The 16,739-nt window shown below is 42.3% G+C and overlaps 1 protein-coding gene across 1 annotated transcript in view; it reads right to left on the bottom strand.

Annotated features, from left to right (window-relative positions):
- The window catches only part of Arhgef33 (Rho guanine nucleotide exchange factor 33), a 75,038-nt gene that overhangs the window by 22,135 nt on the left and 36,164 nt on the right, over positions 1-16,739 (bottom strand). Inside the window, exons 5-10 of the mRNA XM_027425998.2 lie at positions 15,203-15,367; positions 14,404-14,525; positions 13,039-13,193; positions 8,675-8,734; positions 6,791-7,018; positions 3,471-3,600 (exon numbers count right to left, since the gene is read on the bottom strand). Of these exons, the coding sequence (XP_027281799.1) occupies positions 3,471-3,600; positions 6,791-7,018; positions 8,675-8,734; positions 13,039-13,193; positions 14,404-14,525; positions 15,203-15,367 (860 nt within the window). The remainder of the gene's footprint in view (positions 1-3,470; positions 3,601-6,790; positions 7,019-8,674; positions 8,735-13,038; positions 13,194-14,403; positions 14,526-15,202; positions 15,368-16,739) is intronic.

A 16,739-nucleotide genomic window follows, 5' to 3' on the forward strand; every position in this document is an offset into this window, starting at 1 on the left:
AGCTATCCTCAGACAATAATAGAGAAGGCCCCTTTACTGATAGCCCCTTATGTAAATGTAAATTGGCCAAACAATAAAGAACACATCACAGGAATGACCTGCTAACAACTAACCTGGACCAGTTTCATGCATGCCACACTCTATAGAAACTCTAAAGGAATCCTTTTCAGTGTTTTAGATTCCAATACCCAAAGCATTCATACCCAAACAATTTATTCTTAGCTACTGGCTAGAAAAATGCCACTTGGGTCCGTGGTAAGGTTTGGTTAATATTGACAGCTAGAAGTTCAGGGTGTTAGGGAAATGAAGGAGCTTTCATATCTTTTTTCTTTCAGCTCCGAAAAGGCACACTGGGCAAGGGTACTCTCTTGTCTGTACTCTGCCGACTATAGACTAGGGCTGATCAGCTGCTTCCTGGTGTTTTACAGAGCCTCTTTGCTACTTCAAACCTTTCCTCTACCTGTCTGTGCACCTTATTTATTATTTATTTATTTTTTGTTTATTTAGGTTTTTCCAGACAGGGTTTCCCTGTGTAACAGTCCTGGCTGCCTGGGACCTCATTTTGTGGACCAGGCTGGCCTCGAACTCACAGAGATCCTCCACCTGCCTCTGCCTCTTAGGTGCTGGGACTAAAAGCATGCACCACCATGCCCAGCTGTGTGCTTCATTTTTAACCCCTGAGGAAATGAAGAAGTGAGAAGTCAAAGAAGACTGGGGTGGAGAAAAGAGAGACAAAGAGAACCAGATCCTAAGAGCCGGGAACAGAGAAGGATAATATAAACAGGGTTCTACAGGAACAAGTCATGAGAAGCAGAAGACAATGGAATTTGCTGCACAGCAAGGAGGATCTGAACTCTAATTTGATGGCTCATGGAAATTGCAAGTAGATTTCCTTGTGCTTCAATGTGAATCATTAACAAAGATATGACGGCATACTTGTCTCTGAGAACTGAACTTACTTAAACATTTCCCAGGGGTATGATAGATGTGCATGTGTGGACCATGGAGCTGATTTGGCCACAAACCTCTGTCATTAGACAGGATGTCAGATTTAGAGGAGGCTTTGTTTTGTTTTCTTAAAAAAAAAAAAAAAAGAAAAGAAAAGAAAAAGAAAAAAACATTTCAGAGAAGAGACAAACACCAGAATAGGGCTCTGAGTTCTCTTATGAAAAATACAAAGAAACCTGCCACTACCGAGATCCATCTTAGCCTCCAGATCCATGAGTGCTAGCATACACAAAGCTAGCGGGTCCTAAGTCAAATGGAAAAGCCTCTTGATCTGTGCTCTCACTCACAGCAAAATACTCATGGAAGATCTAAATAACCAGCTCAGACCAGAGAGGAATTCAGGAAAGCTAGGGAGCAGGTAGACTGTGGGAAGAACTGAGTCTGGAAGGGATCACAAGTGACTACACAGAAAGAGCAGAGCTGCACCCACAGGCACCACAGGTGCAGAAGACTTCTCCCAGCACAGGCTACCGAGGACTCCAGGCAACAGCCACGGTGTGATGGTGATGACTGCATGACGTCACTGCACCATGCTGAGGCCTGATTTGGGAATGTGTTGTCTGTATGAATTATGGGATATATTCTAGATTATCTCTCCTCTTTTCCTCTCCAGTCCCTTTCTTTCTTTTTTTTTTCTCTCTTTTTAGAATACTGTTTTCTGCTTCACTGTGACCAGTTTGCTTGGAGAGCTAGAGAGCTGGTACCAGCCTCCTTTTGGACTGTCATTGGGTAACTGTGGTTTCAGGGTACAGTTAGACATGGCTAACATTGGCAGTGATTGTGGAAACACATTACATGAAGAGCAATGACCTACTCTGTGTTCTGCACCAAATATTGAAACACACTTTTACATTTTGAAAAAGAATTTAAAAAGAAATTATATGAAGTCAAGGGACTTGAGCCAGGTAGAGAACAGATAATTCAAGAAGTATAGCCATGACTCATCAGTAGACATCACAGGATTCTGGCTATTCTTTTTCCACTGTGGAGACAGTGCCCCGGGTCTCCCAGATGGTAGGTAAGTGCTCTGCCCCAAGACTACGTGCCCCAGTACTGGCAAAGAGTCATGAAGTTCCAGATCAAATAAAGCACAGGAGCCAGGACAGTGTTCCAGGGTACAAGCTTCTTTCCCACTTTTATCTGAGAACCCCAAAGTTATGGAAACTGGAAAAGAGATGCTGCTGCTTAGGACCTTAGGTAAAGAAGCAAAGCCACACCAAAACTCAGGTTCCTTTTCCACTTGAGTCACAGAAACTGAGCGTGTGCTTGGCAAAAATGCTAGTGTCCATAACCTTCCCAGAGCCCCAAAGGAGCAGGTGAGAGAGTAAACCAGGCTGTCTGTGTGGGAAATCAAATGGCCAAATGGAAAAGGAAGAAACAAAATCCAGGCCACTGTAGGAAGGTGGAGCAAGAGTCTAGAGCCATTATTATAAGTCAAGAGTTTGCCATGTCGTGTCACCCTTCTGTTCTCTATAGTTTGTTTACCTCTATTTTGTAGTAAAATAAACTTTGGAATCAGTCAAGACCCTTGTGAGATGTTGGGGAAGATTTCCTCACCTCAGTCATTTAGATAGAGATGGATGTTTGGGGGTTGGGGTTTGGGTAGGAGGGGCTATTGCATGGCGGTAAAGTCAAGTAAAATGGGAGGAGCCATAAGGAGCAGGACAATGGGGGCTTCCTTAGATAGACTCACAACCAATGAATGGTTACCACCTTATGGAATAAATGCTTAAGGTTATAATGCCACATAACCCAGACTTTCTGTTCATTAGGATTGTTCTTTTCTTCACTTCATTCTGAATTAGCTCATCTTTATTACATTAGTCCTTTCCCCCAGGCCTTGCTTGTCTCTTTCCTGTTCTTTCCCAACAGAGGGAGTAAAGGTATAAGCAGGTGCAGGCTGTGACATTAGGGCCAGTGTGCAGGAAGCACTTACCCACTCCCTCAACACACACAGCTAGGTGCACACTCTTGTTTGTTTGTTTGTTTGTTTTTCGAGACAAGGTTTCTCCGTGTAGCCCTCACTGTCCTGGAGCTAGCTCTGTAGACTAGACTGGCCTCGAACTCCTGCCTCTACCTTTCAAGTGCTGGGATTAAAGGCGTGTGCCACCACCACCTGGCTAGGTGCACACTCTTACTCAGTACCAGATGCTATGGGATTAGACCTCATCATTGTCTAATGGCCCTTATTTCCACCACCTCCATTTCCTGGGACTTTGATGAAGTCTATCATCCCTGAGGACATGAAATGTCTCACCTTATTCTAAACAGACAAGTCACAGACTAAAGTTCCCTTAGACTATATTCATTGTCTACCTGCTGAGAACCTAAGTTTGAGACTTGCCTACCAAAGACTATTTCTGGGACTCTCTAGGACCCAGAATTCCCAAAGTAGAAACAGTGAGTAACTTACCTTAAGTGCTAGTCAATCTGAAAAGCAAAGACAATGAGCACAGGGGTACCTTCTCTCCTTGGAATTCCTCTTTCCATCTGAGCCCTGGAATGTCGCCTTTATCTTCAGGATCAGAGAGATGTTAATGACATATTTCCGCTCAGATTCAAGCAGCTCCAGAGCCACTGTCTGCCTTTTTGCTTTAAAGCAAACCCAAAGGGATTTTTTTTGTTGTTAATCAACTCCCTCCCAAACACTAAGTCAGGCAAGAAATCAATAAAAACACATGGGAAAGCTCAGTTGGCAGTGTGTCCCCTAGCATCACATAAACCAGGCTTATTTGTCTACACTTGTTACCCAGGAGTCGAAGGTGGGAGGATCAGAAATCCAAGGTCGTCGTCAGATATTTAACCAGCCTGGGCCCCTTGAGACAAAAGAGGAAAACAGGGTGAAGTGGGGGAGACAGAAGGGAGGAGAGAGAAAGGAATCAGCACATTTAGGCAGGATGAAAAGCAGAGTGGAAGTGTGAGATTCATCCAGCAAAGCAAAGGACACAAAACCGTGTGTCTGCAGACAAAGGACCTGCTAAGAAGCAGTAGAGGCTGAGGGACTGGAGGCATTAGTGCCCAGAAGCAAGTGAGGTCAAGCTGCACAAATTGTAAGAGCCTCCAAATTGCACTTGCAGTCTAGTGCATCCTGGTTTCCCCCGGGCGGGGGTGGGGGGGTGGGGGGTGGAATGGGAGAAGCGGCATTAGGGAAGCCCTAGCCTGAGCTAATGAGAAAGACACACACATTCCCCTTCAGGTCCCAGAATGCCAGCAGCCAGGCTTCAGCACTCCTGACAGGAGGCTGGGCAGCTTGCCACTTGTTACAGGACACCCTAAGACATGACATAAAGAGATCACTTCCCAATATGTAAATGTACTACCTAATAAGCATATTTATAATGAAGCCACTATTGACAGGCTTGGATAACACAAAATTCCAGGTTATTGGGAGGGCGTATTTATTTATTTATTTATTTATTTATTTATTTAGGAGGATAATCTTTATTGAACACATAAATAATTAAGGATACTGAGACATTTGAATAAGAATATACCATAGGAGAGACAAAACAAATATGTATGTGAAAATTAAATCTTACAATTAATATTCTCAAAAAGTATATACAAAGTATTCTACCCACTTAACAATTACTAGATGCTATCTTTTAATAATTTACTTTTATTTTATATACCTTGGTATATATATATATGGGCTGGAGTTGGATCCTGTGGAACTGGAGTTTACAGACAGTTGTGAGCTGCCATGTGGGTGCTGGGAATTGAACCTGGGTCCTCTGGAAGAGCAGCCAGTGCTCTTAACCACAAGCCATCTCTCTGGCTCTGGATTATGGATTTTTAAAAATGTGACAATGACATGCAGTGAAGTTAATAAAAAAGAACTACTAAATGAATTACATGTAACAATGTAGATGAATCTCAAAAACACATATTGAGAGAAAGATATCAGGCAAAAAAGAATACACAATATTATCCCATTTATATGAAGTTCAAGAACAGATGAAACTATATAGTAGTTACAGTGGTTCTTCACATAAAATGAAGCATGAGAGAAATTCCTAGCATAACAGAAACATATATGTTGACCTTGGTAGTGATCATAGTCAATATTCATATGTAAAAAGTCAAGCTGAAAGGGTGAGTCTCTTCCCCTTACAGGAATGGCCCCCCAGTGGGTCAATGATGCTTGAGTGACCCCCATAGCCTGGAGCTTATGGGCAGCACAAATTGGACATTTTATAAAAACAAAACAAAATTAGGACACAAAATTGTCACAGGATGGAGCAGTGAAGGGTGGGTCTGGGAGAGTTAGTAGGAGGGATGGGGATAAATATGATCAAAATAAACTCTCAAAGAATAAATAAAACATTTACTTAAACTCATAAGATAAGGCCCACAAGGTTTCTCAGTGGTTAGGACACTTACCACACAATGCCCACACTCACACAATAGTACAAATCCTTGTAGCATGGACACCTGCACATACACACTGTACACACACTCATACACATTAAAATTTTTTTTAAGTTTGGATGTAACTCCATGGATTTTACTTGATGTAAATTAACTTTCAACAAAGTATTGTTTACAAAATAGCACAAAATATGAAGCAAGTCGTGGTGTTTGAATGAGAAAGGCCCCCATAGGCTCAACTTGGACCCCAGTTGGTGGAACTGTTTGGGAAGGATTGGGGGTGTGACCTTGTTGGCGGAAGTGTGTTACTGGGGGTGGGGGGTTGATGTTTCAAAGGACTCATGTGATTCCCAGTTCTCTCTCTCTCTCTCTCTCTCTCTCTCTCTCTCTCTCTCTCTCTCTATTTCTCTCTCTGACTTGTGCTTGTGGGTCATAATGTGAACTCTCAGCCTTGCCATGACCTCTAAAATTGGAAGCCAAAGTAAATGATTTCTTTTATAAGTTGCTTTGGTTGTGGTGTTCTACACAGCAACAAAAAAGGAATTAAGACACAAGTACCAAGAGAAACTGTCAAAAAGAATTTCTCTTTTTGACAAAATGTGTTCTCAGAGTAATGTCAAAATGTCAAAAATGTGTTCTCTCCATGAACTGTGGTAGTTCCAAACTCTCATACCCCTCAAAGTGGCTGCTCATGTTTCTTGTTAATAATAATTTAAAAGTTTCTAGTTCTATCTAATTTTCATGTATTTGATTAAAATAATATTAAGAAAAATTACTTCCCTCCAAATGTGGAGAGTGCTCATTTACTACATGAAGGGAAGGAAGGACAGAATTTAAAAAAGGAAGGAAGACAAGAGCTTATTGCAGTGTTTGATATTTTGGTGGCAGACTATTAATAAATAATTGGCATATGTCAAATTCTTTTTGAAATTTCTTTATTTCTGTGCATTGGAGTTTTGCCTACATGTATGTCTGTATGAAAGTGTTAGATCCACTGGAATTTGAGTTACAGATAGTTGTGAACTGCCATGTGGGTGCTGAAAACTGAACCTAGGTCCTCTGGAAGAGAAGCCAGTGCTTACAACTGCCAAGCCATCTCTCCAGCCCTTCAAATTCTGTATCGCTGACTAAATAGATAATTCTCCAAGACCATAGCTTTCTTTTTCTTTTTTTTTTTTAACCAAAGAATGTCATAAATACCCAGGGTCAAGGTGGGGGTCCTACCAGGGTATGTAACCTCTGCTGAGTGAGTCCCTTCACCTCTGCAGGCATGAGGGGCCTCATCCTAAAAAGATACAAGGTGGTGTCGTGTGTTCTCTCCATGAACTGTGGTAGTTCTGGCCCTTCTGTTCCAAACTCTCATACACCTCATTGTTTCATATTTCTACCCACATTCTCCCTCATAACTTACCAGCTAAAGAGGTTTCACATAAAACATTTTCCAGGGAACTGTGTCTGCCCTGGCCAGCCTCCTTGAGTTTATCTGGGTGATCTTTTGTGACATATTCCTCGCTCCATTCGTTGCCATCCTTGGGCTGTCTCCACAGGCCAGGAGTGTGATGGCCCTTAGACTGGATCTCAGCTGAGAGAGAAGGCTTATTAAGGTTTTCATCTGCTTCTGGATTTGTTGGGTTCACTCCTGAAAAACAATGCCTGCTAGAAAGAACTATTTTTTTATTTTATTTATTTATTGTATATAACATTCTGCTTCCATGTATATCTGCACTCCAGAAGAGGGCACCAGATCTCATAACGGATGGCTGTGAGCCACAATGTGGTTGCTGGGAATTGAACTTAGGACCTCTGGAAGAGCAGTCAGTGCTCTTTACTCTGAGTCATCTCTCCAGCCCCAAGAACTATTTTTTTAAGATTTGATTTATTTATTATGTATACAGTGTTCTGCCGGTATGTATGCCTGCAGGCCAGAAGAGGGCACTAGATCTCATAACGGATGGTTGCGAGCCACCATGTGATTGCTGGGAATTGAACTCAGGACCTCTGGAAGAGCAGCCAGTGCTCTTAACCTCTGAGATATCTCTCTAGCTCTAAGAACTTTCTTTTTTGAGAAAGAAAACAGTGTTTGTTACTAACTCTTAATTAATATACTGCTAGCTCAATGAAGGGTTAAAAATTTTCCAAACTACAAGCAGTCATCTCTCTCTTTTTTCTGGTCCATATGCCTTCTGATTTTTTTTTAAACATGGATGCCACAAAATAAGGAAGTCTGTAATTAATTTGGGAGATGGAGGTGGAGGATCAGGAATTGAATGTTATCCTTAGCTTTGTAGAAATTTCATGGCCAGCCAGGCTATATACATGAGACTGTGACTCAATAGACTAGACTACTAGACTAGAAAATTTACAGCATAGTATGATTTAAAGCAACAATTTTGACTCCGTGTATCTACTTACTTTCAGGTAAACATAGGAGGCAAAATTGTTAAAAGGAAGAACAGAAAGAAGAGAGGAAAGAGTACCAAAGGGTATGGGGGGATGTTTTGTTTGTTATTTAGTCCCTTTAGCCTATGGATGCTTAGTTGGAAGAAACAGAAAAAGGAAAGGATGGAGGGAAGATTAAATAATACATAAATTCTGGTTAATTATCAATGAGGTAAATTTTGGATTAAACTATAAAGTATGTGATGCAAGAAAAATTTATAGCTGGGTGGTGGTGGCACACACCTTTAATGCCAGCACTTGGGAGGCAGAGACAGGTGGATCTCTGTGAGTTCGAGGCCAGTCTGGTCTCCAGAGAGAGTTCCAGGACAGGCTGCAAAGCTGGGAGAAATTGGCCACTGGGGATATGCCCTACTAATGTGTACATTGTCCCCAACTCCTTTCTATTATTCCCTCTGCTTCCTGGGTGCCGTAAAGTAAACAACATCTTAAGTCACAGGCTTCCCATCATGCTGTTCTGCTCATCTAATGTCTGTAGCAACAAAGTGATCTGACCATGGATTGAAACCTTTGAAACCAGGAGCTAAAATAAATGTCTCCAACCTGAAGTTGTCAGAGTCAAGAAACTGATTAACATGTCTGAGTCCTTTCCCACTTGGCTCAGGACAGACCAGTAGAGCAGGGAAGGTACCTGGACCTGTTCATTGACTCAGTAGGTAAAGAGCTTGTCTTGCAAGCTCAACAAGCTAAGTTCAATTCCTAGAAACCATAAAGACGGAATGAGAGAACCAACTCCACACAGTTATCCTCTGACCTCCACACCTGTGCAGTAGCATGGGTACACACATATTATACGTGCATAACATAATAAAAACTTAAACCAAGAAGAAGCACTTACCAGGGCCCATCATTCCCTTCACATTGCCATCTCCTACATGAACTGATCTGGACTCTTGAGCTGCAGAGAAAGGAAAGCTTAATTCAGCATCCATTCTACCAACATGGACAGACTTACAGATTTTATAGTTTCATTCATGATTGACGAGAGAGACAGCAGGGGAGTGATGCAGTACAGTGGAGCCAATACTAGTTTCTCAACTGTTAATGATACCCACTAAGTGATACCTACTACAAGCAGCTACCATAAGAATCCAATAGGTTGGTGGTGGCACATGCCTTTAATCCCAGCACTCAGGAGGCAGGGGCAAGCAGATCTCTGTGAGTTCTAGGCCAGCCTGGTCTAGAGAGTGAGTTCCAGGACAGCCTCCAAAGCTACACAGAGAAACTCTTGTCTCGAAAAACCAAAAAGAAAGAAAGAAGGAAGGAAGAAAGAAGGAAAGAAAGGAAGGAAAGAAGGAAGGAAGGAAGGAAGGAAGGAAGGAAGGAGGAAAGAAAGAAGAAAGACAGATTGAAAGAAAGGCTTCAGATGATAGCCATCTTCAGAGCCTCAATGAAATAAGATCCTTTTCCTGCTTCATCACTGTTTGTATCTGCGATTGGACCACTGAGACAAGAAGTAGCCTGATGTGGATGAACTAGTAAAGAAGAGACAGAGGGAGACAAGTAGAGCGACGATCTTATGTCAAGGTCCAGTGGCCCACAGAATATATCGAGACAGCAAGGCCTAAAGACTACTGGGGTGGACTATAGAGGTAGAAGTAGAGACAACCAAAGAGAAGAGAAAAGCAGAATTTTATGTATGTAGTTAGTACATGACCTTGGAAACTATGCGAAGAAAGTTTAGACTTGCAGGGCAGTGGTGGCACACCCAGGCATGTGGATCTCTGTGAGTTTGAGGCCAGCCTGGTCTACAGAGTGAGTTCCAGGACAGCCAGGGCTACACAGAGAAACCCTGTCTTGAAAAGTCAAAAGAAGAAGTTAGACTTTGATTCTGATAGCAGTAAGAAACCAAAAAGAGAAATTTATGAGTAGGCAGAAAATAGAAGGAAATCAAAGAAGCTCGGTATCAGCCAGCAGAAGAAAACACTTTGAGAAACCAGGTATCAAAGGTATCAGAAGACTATACAAAAGGGAAGGAGTGCTGGAGAGATGACTCAGTGGGTAAAGACCTGAGAAGTTGCCATCTGACTTCCACATACTCACCCCAACAAATAAATAAAAGGAATCCTAATTTTTTAAAAATTCTATGGAACAAGAACGGGTAAGGAAACAGCTTTAGAAGGTATCAATATTCAGATGGTTGAATACATAGGACATAATTAAGAAGAAATAGATGGTGGAACCATATCCTTCAAGAAAGTCAGCTTCTAGGCCTGGGAATATAAGTGGGTAGTGGGGACAATGCCTAATATATACAGCATAAAAAAGGGGGTTAGCTTTCAGATGTTCTGAACAAGCAGAAGGACCGGAGAGGATAACTGCAGTTTTAAAAGTCTTCTTGAAGGCTAGAAGAGTCCAAAGGTCTTACTTCGTGTTGTAAAATGATATTTTCAGGGGCCAGGGAGATGGCTAAGGAATTAGGCGTCCTGTTGCTTTTGCAGGGTAAAAGGTTTCGGTTCCCAGCACCCATCTGGTGGTGCACAATCCTCAATAACTCCAGTTCTAGGGTACCCACCTCCTGCTTCTGACCCCCACAAGCACCAGGCATACCTGTGGTACACAGACATGTCAGCAAAACATTCATACGCATAAAATAAAATAAGCCTGAAAAAAGAGCGTTGTCTCATTTTTAAATGACATTTCAAGCTTTTTAATTCTAATACATATGAAAGAAGCTTCACATCAGAGGACACACATCTGGAGACATCTTTTAAAATGAAGGACAGGGCTGAAGAGATGGCTCTGGGCTTAAGAGCACATACTACTCTTGCAGAGGACCTGAATTCATTTTCCCAGCACCCACATTGGGTGCCGTATAACTGCTTGTAACTCCAAATCCAGGGGGATCTGATGTCTCTGCTGAACTTACATACACATACCCACATATGGATACATATACATAATTTAACATAATTAAAATATTTTAATAAGAAAGAAAAAGAAGAGTTAGGCATCTAAGATGGCTCCCTGGTTGTCCTTACCCCTCGGCATCACCATTCTGTGACTCCTTCTTGTGAGTGATGCTGGATTTAGTGATTTTCTTCTGAATAATAGAATATGGCAGGAAGGCAGAGCTGCTTCTTCCAAGAGTAGGTTACTAAAAGCTACAGCTTTTGTTTTAAGCATCCTGTCAGATTAATACCCCAGACAGGGGGCAGAGGGTAGCCAGGTGCCATGTTGAGATGTCCATATTACAGGGACTGCCACACCATGTGTGTAGCCTGGAAGGAGATGTCCTCTGAGTACAGCCCTCATATGACAACAGCTGTGGCCAGCACTTTGATGGCAATCTACCTCATGACAGATGTAAGTAAGTGGTCCCCAGGTCAATTGTGCACTCAGAGAAACTGAGTAATAAATATTTGCTGCTTGAAGCTACTGAATTTGGGGATAACAGACAACAATCACACCATTGTATCATTAAAAATGGATAAACAAAATTTTCTGAGGCTTTTACACTTTAACCTGAATTTTAATATGAGCTACCACCAATTATTGTATGCATGATATATTAGGAATGACAACATTCCAAAATTTTTGCAGCAATGGGGAGAACAAACTATGAGGATGTCTCAATCACAAGGAGGGAAGGAGAGGTTGCCAGTGAGAAGATAATTTAAACCCAGCCTGTGGATTTACATTCTCAGCAGAGAAAAGTGCTTGCCACACAAGGCTCATGGCTTGACTCTGATCTGAAGTTCATGGTAGAAAGGGAACCACAGTCAAAAGTTGTTCACTAGCCTCCATACCCAGGCTGTGGCACCTATTCACTTGCAGTCATACAAAATAATAATAGTAATAATAATAATAAATAAAAATTTAAATAAATACATGCATGTGGGCAATGCACCTGTTTTCAGTGGGAAAACTGAGGGGAAATCACACAGACAAGCTGGGTGGTGGGAGCTTGGGAGCACTCAGGAGGCAGAGGCAGGCAGATTTCTGTGAGTTTCAGGCCATCCTGGTCTACAGAGTGAGTGCCAGGACAGCCAGAGCTACACAAGAAACCCTGTCTTGAAAAACTAAAAGAAAAAAAAATCCCATGGACTTATTCCTGAGGGCTATCACATATAGTATAGAGAGGCACAAACTTGCTTTGCAAATCTATATTTTAAGATGCTATCTTGTGAACACACACAGCTGCCCCAGACCTGGTTCTGATCTGACCACTCATCCGACCCCATCTTGTGTCCTCACCTGCATGGTCAACTTGATGTGTCTTGCTCATCACATCATAGAGCCAAGAAAACAGGACCACTGGTAGAATCCCCTCTCAGATTGTTTGAACAACTGTCCCCCAGGCTGCACTCACTGACTACTAAAATGAGTACTCATATGTACAAGCAAAAGACTAATAATCAAGCAACTCTGTACTCAGAAGTTCACCAAGTGAAAGCCACTTGCCCTAGGAATTTAGGTTCAGTTATTCATAACACACTCACTGTCTATGAATCGGGAAAGCAAGTTCTTCGTGGGCTGAGAGTTCAGAAAATCATGAACCCTACCGCTGAGATGTTTACACTACACTTGATTGAAAAAAATCACATTGTGCCTACCTTTTGAGGACTTTCCATATAAGACTAAAACAAGAAGAGGGGGATTCAAACTATGGTAATTTCTATACTCATTTTTCTTTATGTGTGCTTTGTGGGACATTCTTGAGAATATAATGATGTAGCAAATTTCAATTTGTTTTATTTTTCCTGATTTGAGCATAGGGACAGAATCAAAACACTTGAAAAGTCAACTCCTTTGGTGCTGCCAGCATGCCATCTTATTTCTCACAGCTGTACAGTCAGCAAGTGGTTGGTGATTGTTTCAGCCTACACATAGCACTAGCCTGGCTTTTCCAGAGAAACATAGATACTGAGTTACACCACCAGTAAATAACTTTTCAGAGTGACTTTTAAAATATATCTAGTTCTCTCGTGGTTAGTATAGTATTGGTTTCACTAAATTATTTTCATCTAATTGACACTTAGAAGAAACCAAATTAGTATTTTCCACACAAATGGGCAGTCTTTCAGGAACCAGAAGTCATCTGATGCCTTCTGATGTCTAGATACCAGGAAAGTTCTGGGCAATATATTTTATTTTCTTCTGAAGAGGACGCAGGACATGAGTCCATTCTTACTTTTACTCAAGCCCTAGGAATCAGGGAGAAATAAGTGTGGTTAATTCCACATGGTTTATGAACTGTACCTTTTTCATAGGTCTGAGAAGGCAAAATGTTGGTGAAGTCTTCACTGGGGAGACCAGACTCGGGGACATTGATGGAGCGGAAGGGGCTCCCTTGTGCTTGCGCAGGTGCAGATGCAGCTCCGGCCTGTGCGCTATGCTCTTCCTTTTGGGCTTTCCTAGAAAAGGAGACAACAGAAAGAATGCTTTGGTTCTTAACACCCAGTAGATTCAGGGGAGGCTCAGTTCAGGATCATGCCAGAGAATGAGGTTTTGTTTGTTTGTTTGTTTGTTTGTTTGTTTCAATGTGCCAAGGCACACACAGGTTGAACCATATAAACATATGGTTTACAAATTATAAATGAAGCTGGGTGTTGGTGGTGCACACCTTTAATCCCAGCACTTGGGAGGCAGAGCCAGGAGGATCTCTGCAAGTTTGAGGCCAACCTGGTCTACAGAGTGAGTTCCAGGACAACCTCCAAAGCAATACAGAGAAGCCCTGTCTTGAAAAACTAAAAAAGTGTATATATATATATATATATATATATATATATATATATATATATCCTGGGCTTGCTATGTTGACCCTTGCTCTGTAGATCCTCCTGCCTCTGCTGACTGCTAGGATTAAAGGCATGGTCTCCATGCTTGGCTCTTATCAAGGTCTTTAAAGTTTGCAGTATTGGATACTTTCTTGGGATGACTTACACTCACTCAACAACTCAACCCCAAGTACCAGAAAACTGTAGCATTGTTTTCCATTTGTGCACAAGGGCACATAAGCAGCATGTGGGCACATGTATGTGGGTGTGTGGCCATGCATGTGGAGGCCTAGACTTGAAGTTGTGAATTGTCCTCCATCACCCTCTACCTTATTTCCCTGAGACAGGGTCAAACCCAAAGCTCACCAATATGACTAGTCTCACTAGCTAGATTAAACCTCCACATAACATTTATGTGGGTTCTGGAAATCCATGCTCTCTGGTACTCAAAAGGACTTATGGATACGTGACAAGTATACAGTGTGTGTGTGTGTGTGTGTGTGTGTGTGTGTGTGTGTGTGTGTGTGCGCGCGTGAGTGTATATGCCCATTTGCCTGCAGAGGCCAGAAAAGGGTGCCAGATTCCCCAGAGTTGGAGTTACAGGCATTTGGGAGACCTGGTGTGGTGCTGGGAACTGAACTCTGGTCCTCTGTAAGAGCAACCCGTGCTCTTGACCATTGGGCCTTCACTCCAGCCCCAGTATTAACCAGCTTGTATAACCTCATCTCTTCCAGCTGCTCAGGAGCCCACTCCTTATGTGCTAATAGCCAGAAGTTTTCTCAGGGCCTCTGTGCAAGAGCCATTACTTATGGGGTTTGCCTGGGGTAAATGCTCTCAAGATGCTCACTTGGCTTTAACCTTTCGAGATTCTCTTCGCTTCTCCTGTTGAAGCTGTTCGATTTTCTGCTGCATTTCTTCTTGTTTGGAAGTGATGGCCTGAATCATGGACATTGCATTGCTCAGCTCTTCCTACAACATGAGAATTGCTACATTTTAGACTGTCACATGGGTGTAGCAGTTTGAATGTAATTGGCCCCCATAAGCTCATAGGGAGTGGCACTATTAGGAGGTGCAGCATCACTGGAGTAGGAATGGCCTTGTTAGAGGAAGTGTGTCACTGTGGAGGCCAGCTTTAAGGTGAAACACACCCAGTGTTTCAGACCACTTCCTGTTGCCTGCAGGATCAAGATGTAGCTCCTTCAGCTCTTTCTCCAGCACTATGTCTGCCTGCCTACTGCCATATCCTGCTATGGTGATAATGGACTAAATCTCTGAAACCGTAAGCCAGACCATTTAAATGTTTCCTTTATAAGAGTAAATGTGGTCATGGTGTCTCTTCACAGCAGTAGAAACCCTAACTAAGGCAATGAGGTAAGAGAACATAGGTCTGCATCCTATAAGCCTTTTCCTGTGTATACTTTGGGTGGACAGGGAATAAGAGACAAAGTTTGTTTTCATTGTGGCCTCTAATTTTAACATAGAGCTCAGAAACTGAAACCCATGAGCTAGGTATTGTTCCATGATGACTAACAAATAGCACAGAGGGAAAGTTCTTACCCTGGGCTGCTACAAGAAAAGGCAAATTCCCTGCTTTTGGTACTGGAACTGACATATTCCTTCATCAGGGAAATAAAGGCAGCTCCCACCTTGAAGTAGTTTAATGAATTCTTCATCTCGGTGACTTTCTCTTCCATGGAGCATCTGCAGCTCTTGACCTTCTCTTCCAAAGCATACTCTCCATGCTGGATGCGCGTCAGTTCCTGCATTGCTTCTGTGAAGCCAGTTTTTAGTTCTGAGGCCAGGGCCTGCAACTAAATTCAGGAAGAGTGAACCTGACTTGCTATAAATTATTATAAATGGCACCATTGACCTTTGATCTTTTCCTTTCTTTGAGAAAACAAGCTTCTGAAAAATCTCAGATGCTTCATTTACCCAACTCCAGACTCTTTTAGGTGACTCACCCCATTTGTCCAGGGAAATGGTCATTTATGCAGTGTGTATTGAAGTTTGACAAGTGACAACAAAATGAGCAGTTGGTTCACAGGTACTTGTGACTGCTGCACGATTAAAGAGCCCTTGATATAAGAATGGGGCATACTTAAACCAGATGGTGGTGGCAGCATATACCATTAATCCCAGCACTTGGGAGGCAGATGCAGGCAGATCTCTGTGAGTTCAAGGCCAGCCTGGTCTACAGAGTGAGTTCCAGGGCAAATGGGCTACACAGAGAAACCCTGTCTCAAAAAGGAGAGAGAGAGAGAGAGAGAGAGAGAGAGAGAGAGAGAGAGAGAGAGGATATAAGGCTTACTTGGAAAATAACATATGTATGTAAAAAGGCAATCCTGATCCAGCACCTAAATTCTGTGAGAGAAGTGATATGCCAGAATCTCTCTGATTCTCTGATTATCACCAGGATATAAAGAAATTCAGCCCTTTCCCACCCACCCCCAAAGAAGTAAAAAATAAGACGGGGGCTGGAGAACTGGCTCAGTGGTTAAGAGCACTTGACACTCTTCTAGAGGACACATGTCAAGCAGCTCACAACCATCTGTAATTCTAACTGCAGGAGATCTGACACCTTCTGACAAAGGTGTCAAAGGCAGTTGCACACACGTGTGTACATACAATCATACAGACACACATACACACAAACAACAAAAATACGTCTTTTTAAAAAGTAGAGTAATAAATATTAGTAGGAGTTTCTTTGAAAAGAAAAAGGTAGCTTTTTCTTTCTTAAGTTTTGACACCTGTCTCTGCCTCCTGAGTGCTGGGATTAGAGGAGTGTGTCGCCACAGGCCGGCAGCAGTGGCATTTTTAACAATGGGCTTTGATGTGAGTCATCTTCAGTAGGGAGGCCAGAGCAAGGGGGAGAGCAACCACTGCACATCTGCTGATTAAACACTGGCAAGAGATCAATTCTGGAGCCAGGTAGGGCATAAATCCTGGCTTCCTCACATAAGGACGGTGTATGAAGGCAAACTGGCTAACCTCTGGGTAGTAGTTTGCTTATCCATAATTATAATAATGACACCTATTTTACAGGGCTGTATGAAATAAGGAAATGGAGATAAAGAGCCTCTATACATATGCTTGGTGCAGAGGTGCTCCAAGTTTTTTTTATTTATTTCCTCTCTAGGTGGTGAATCAAAAGGGTAAACTCAAACAGAACTGTGGAGAGAA

The sequence above is a fragment of the Cricetulus griseus genome, chromosome 7 (assembly GCF_003668045.3).
Source record: "Cricetulus griseus strain 17A/GY chromosome 7, alternate assembly CriGri-PICRH-1.0, whole genome shotgun sequence".
NCBI classification, from domain to species: Eukaryota; Metazoa; Chordata; class Mammalia; order Rodentia; family Cricetidae; genus Cricetulus; species Cricetulus griseus.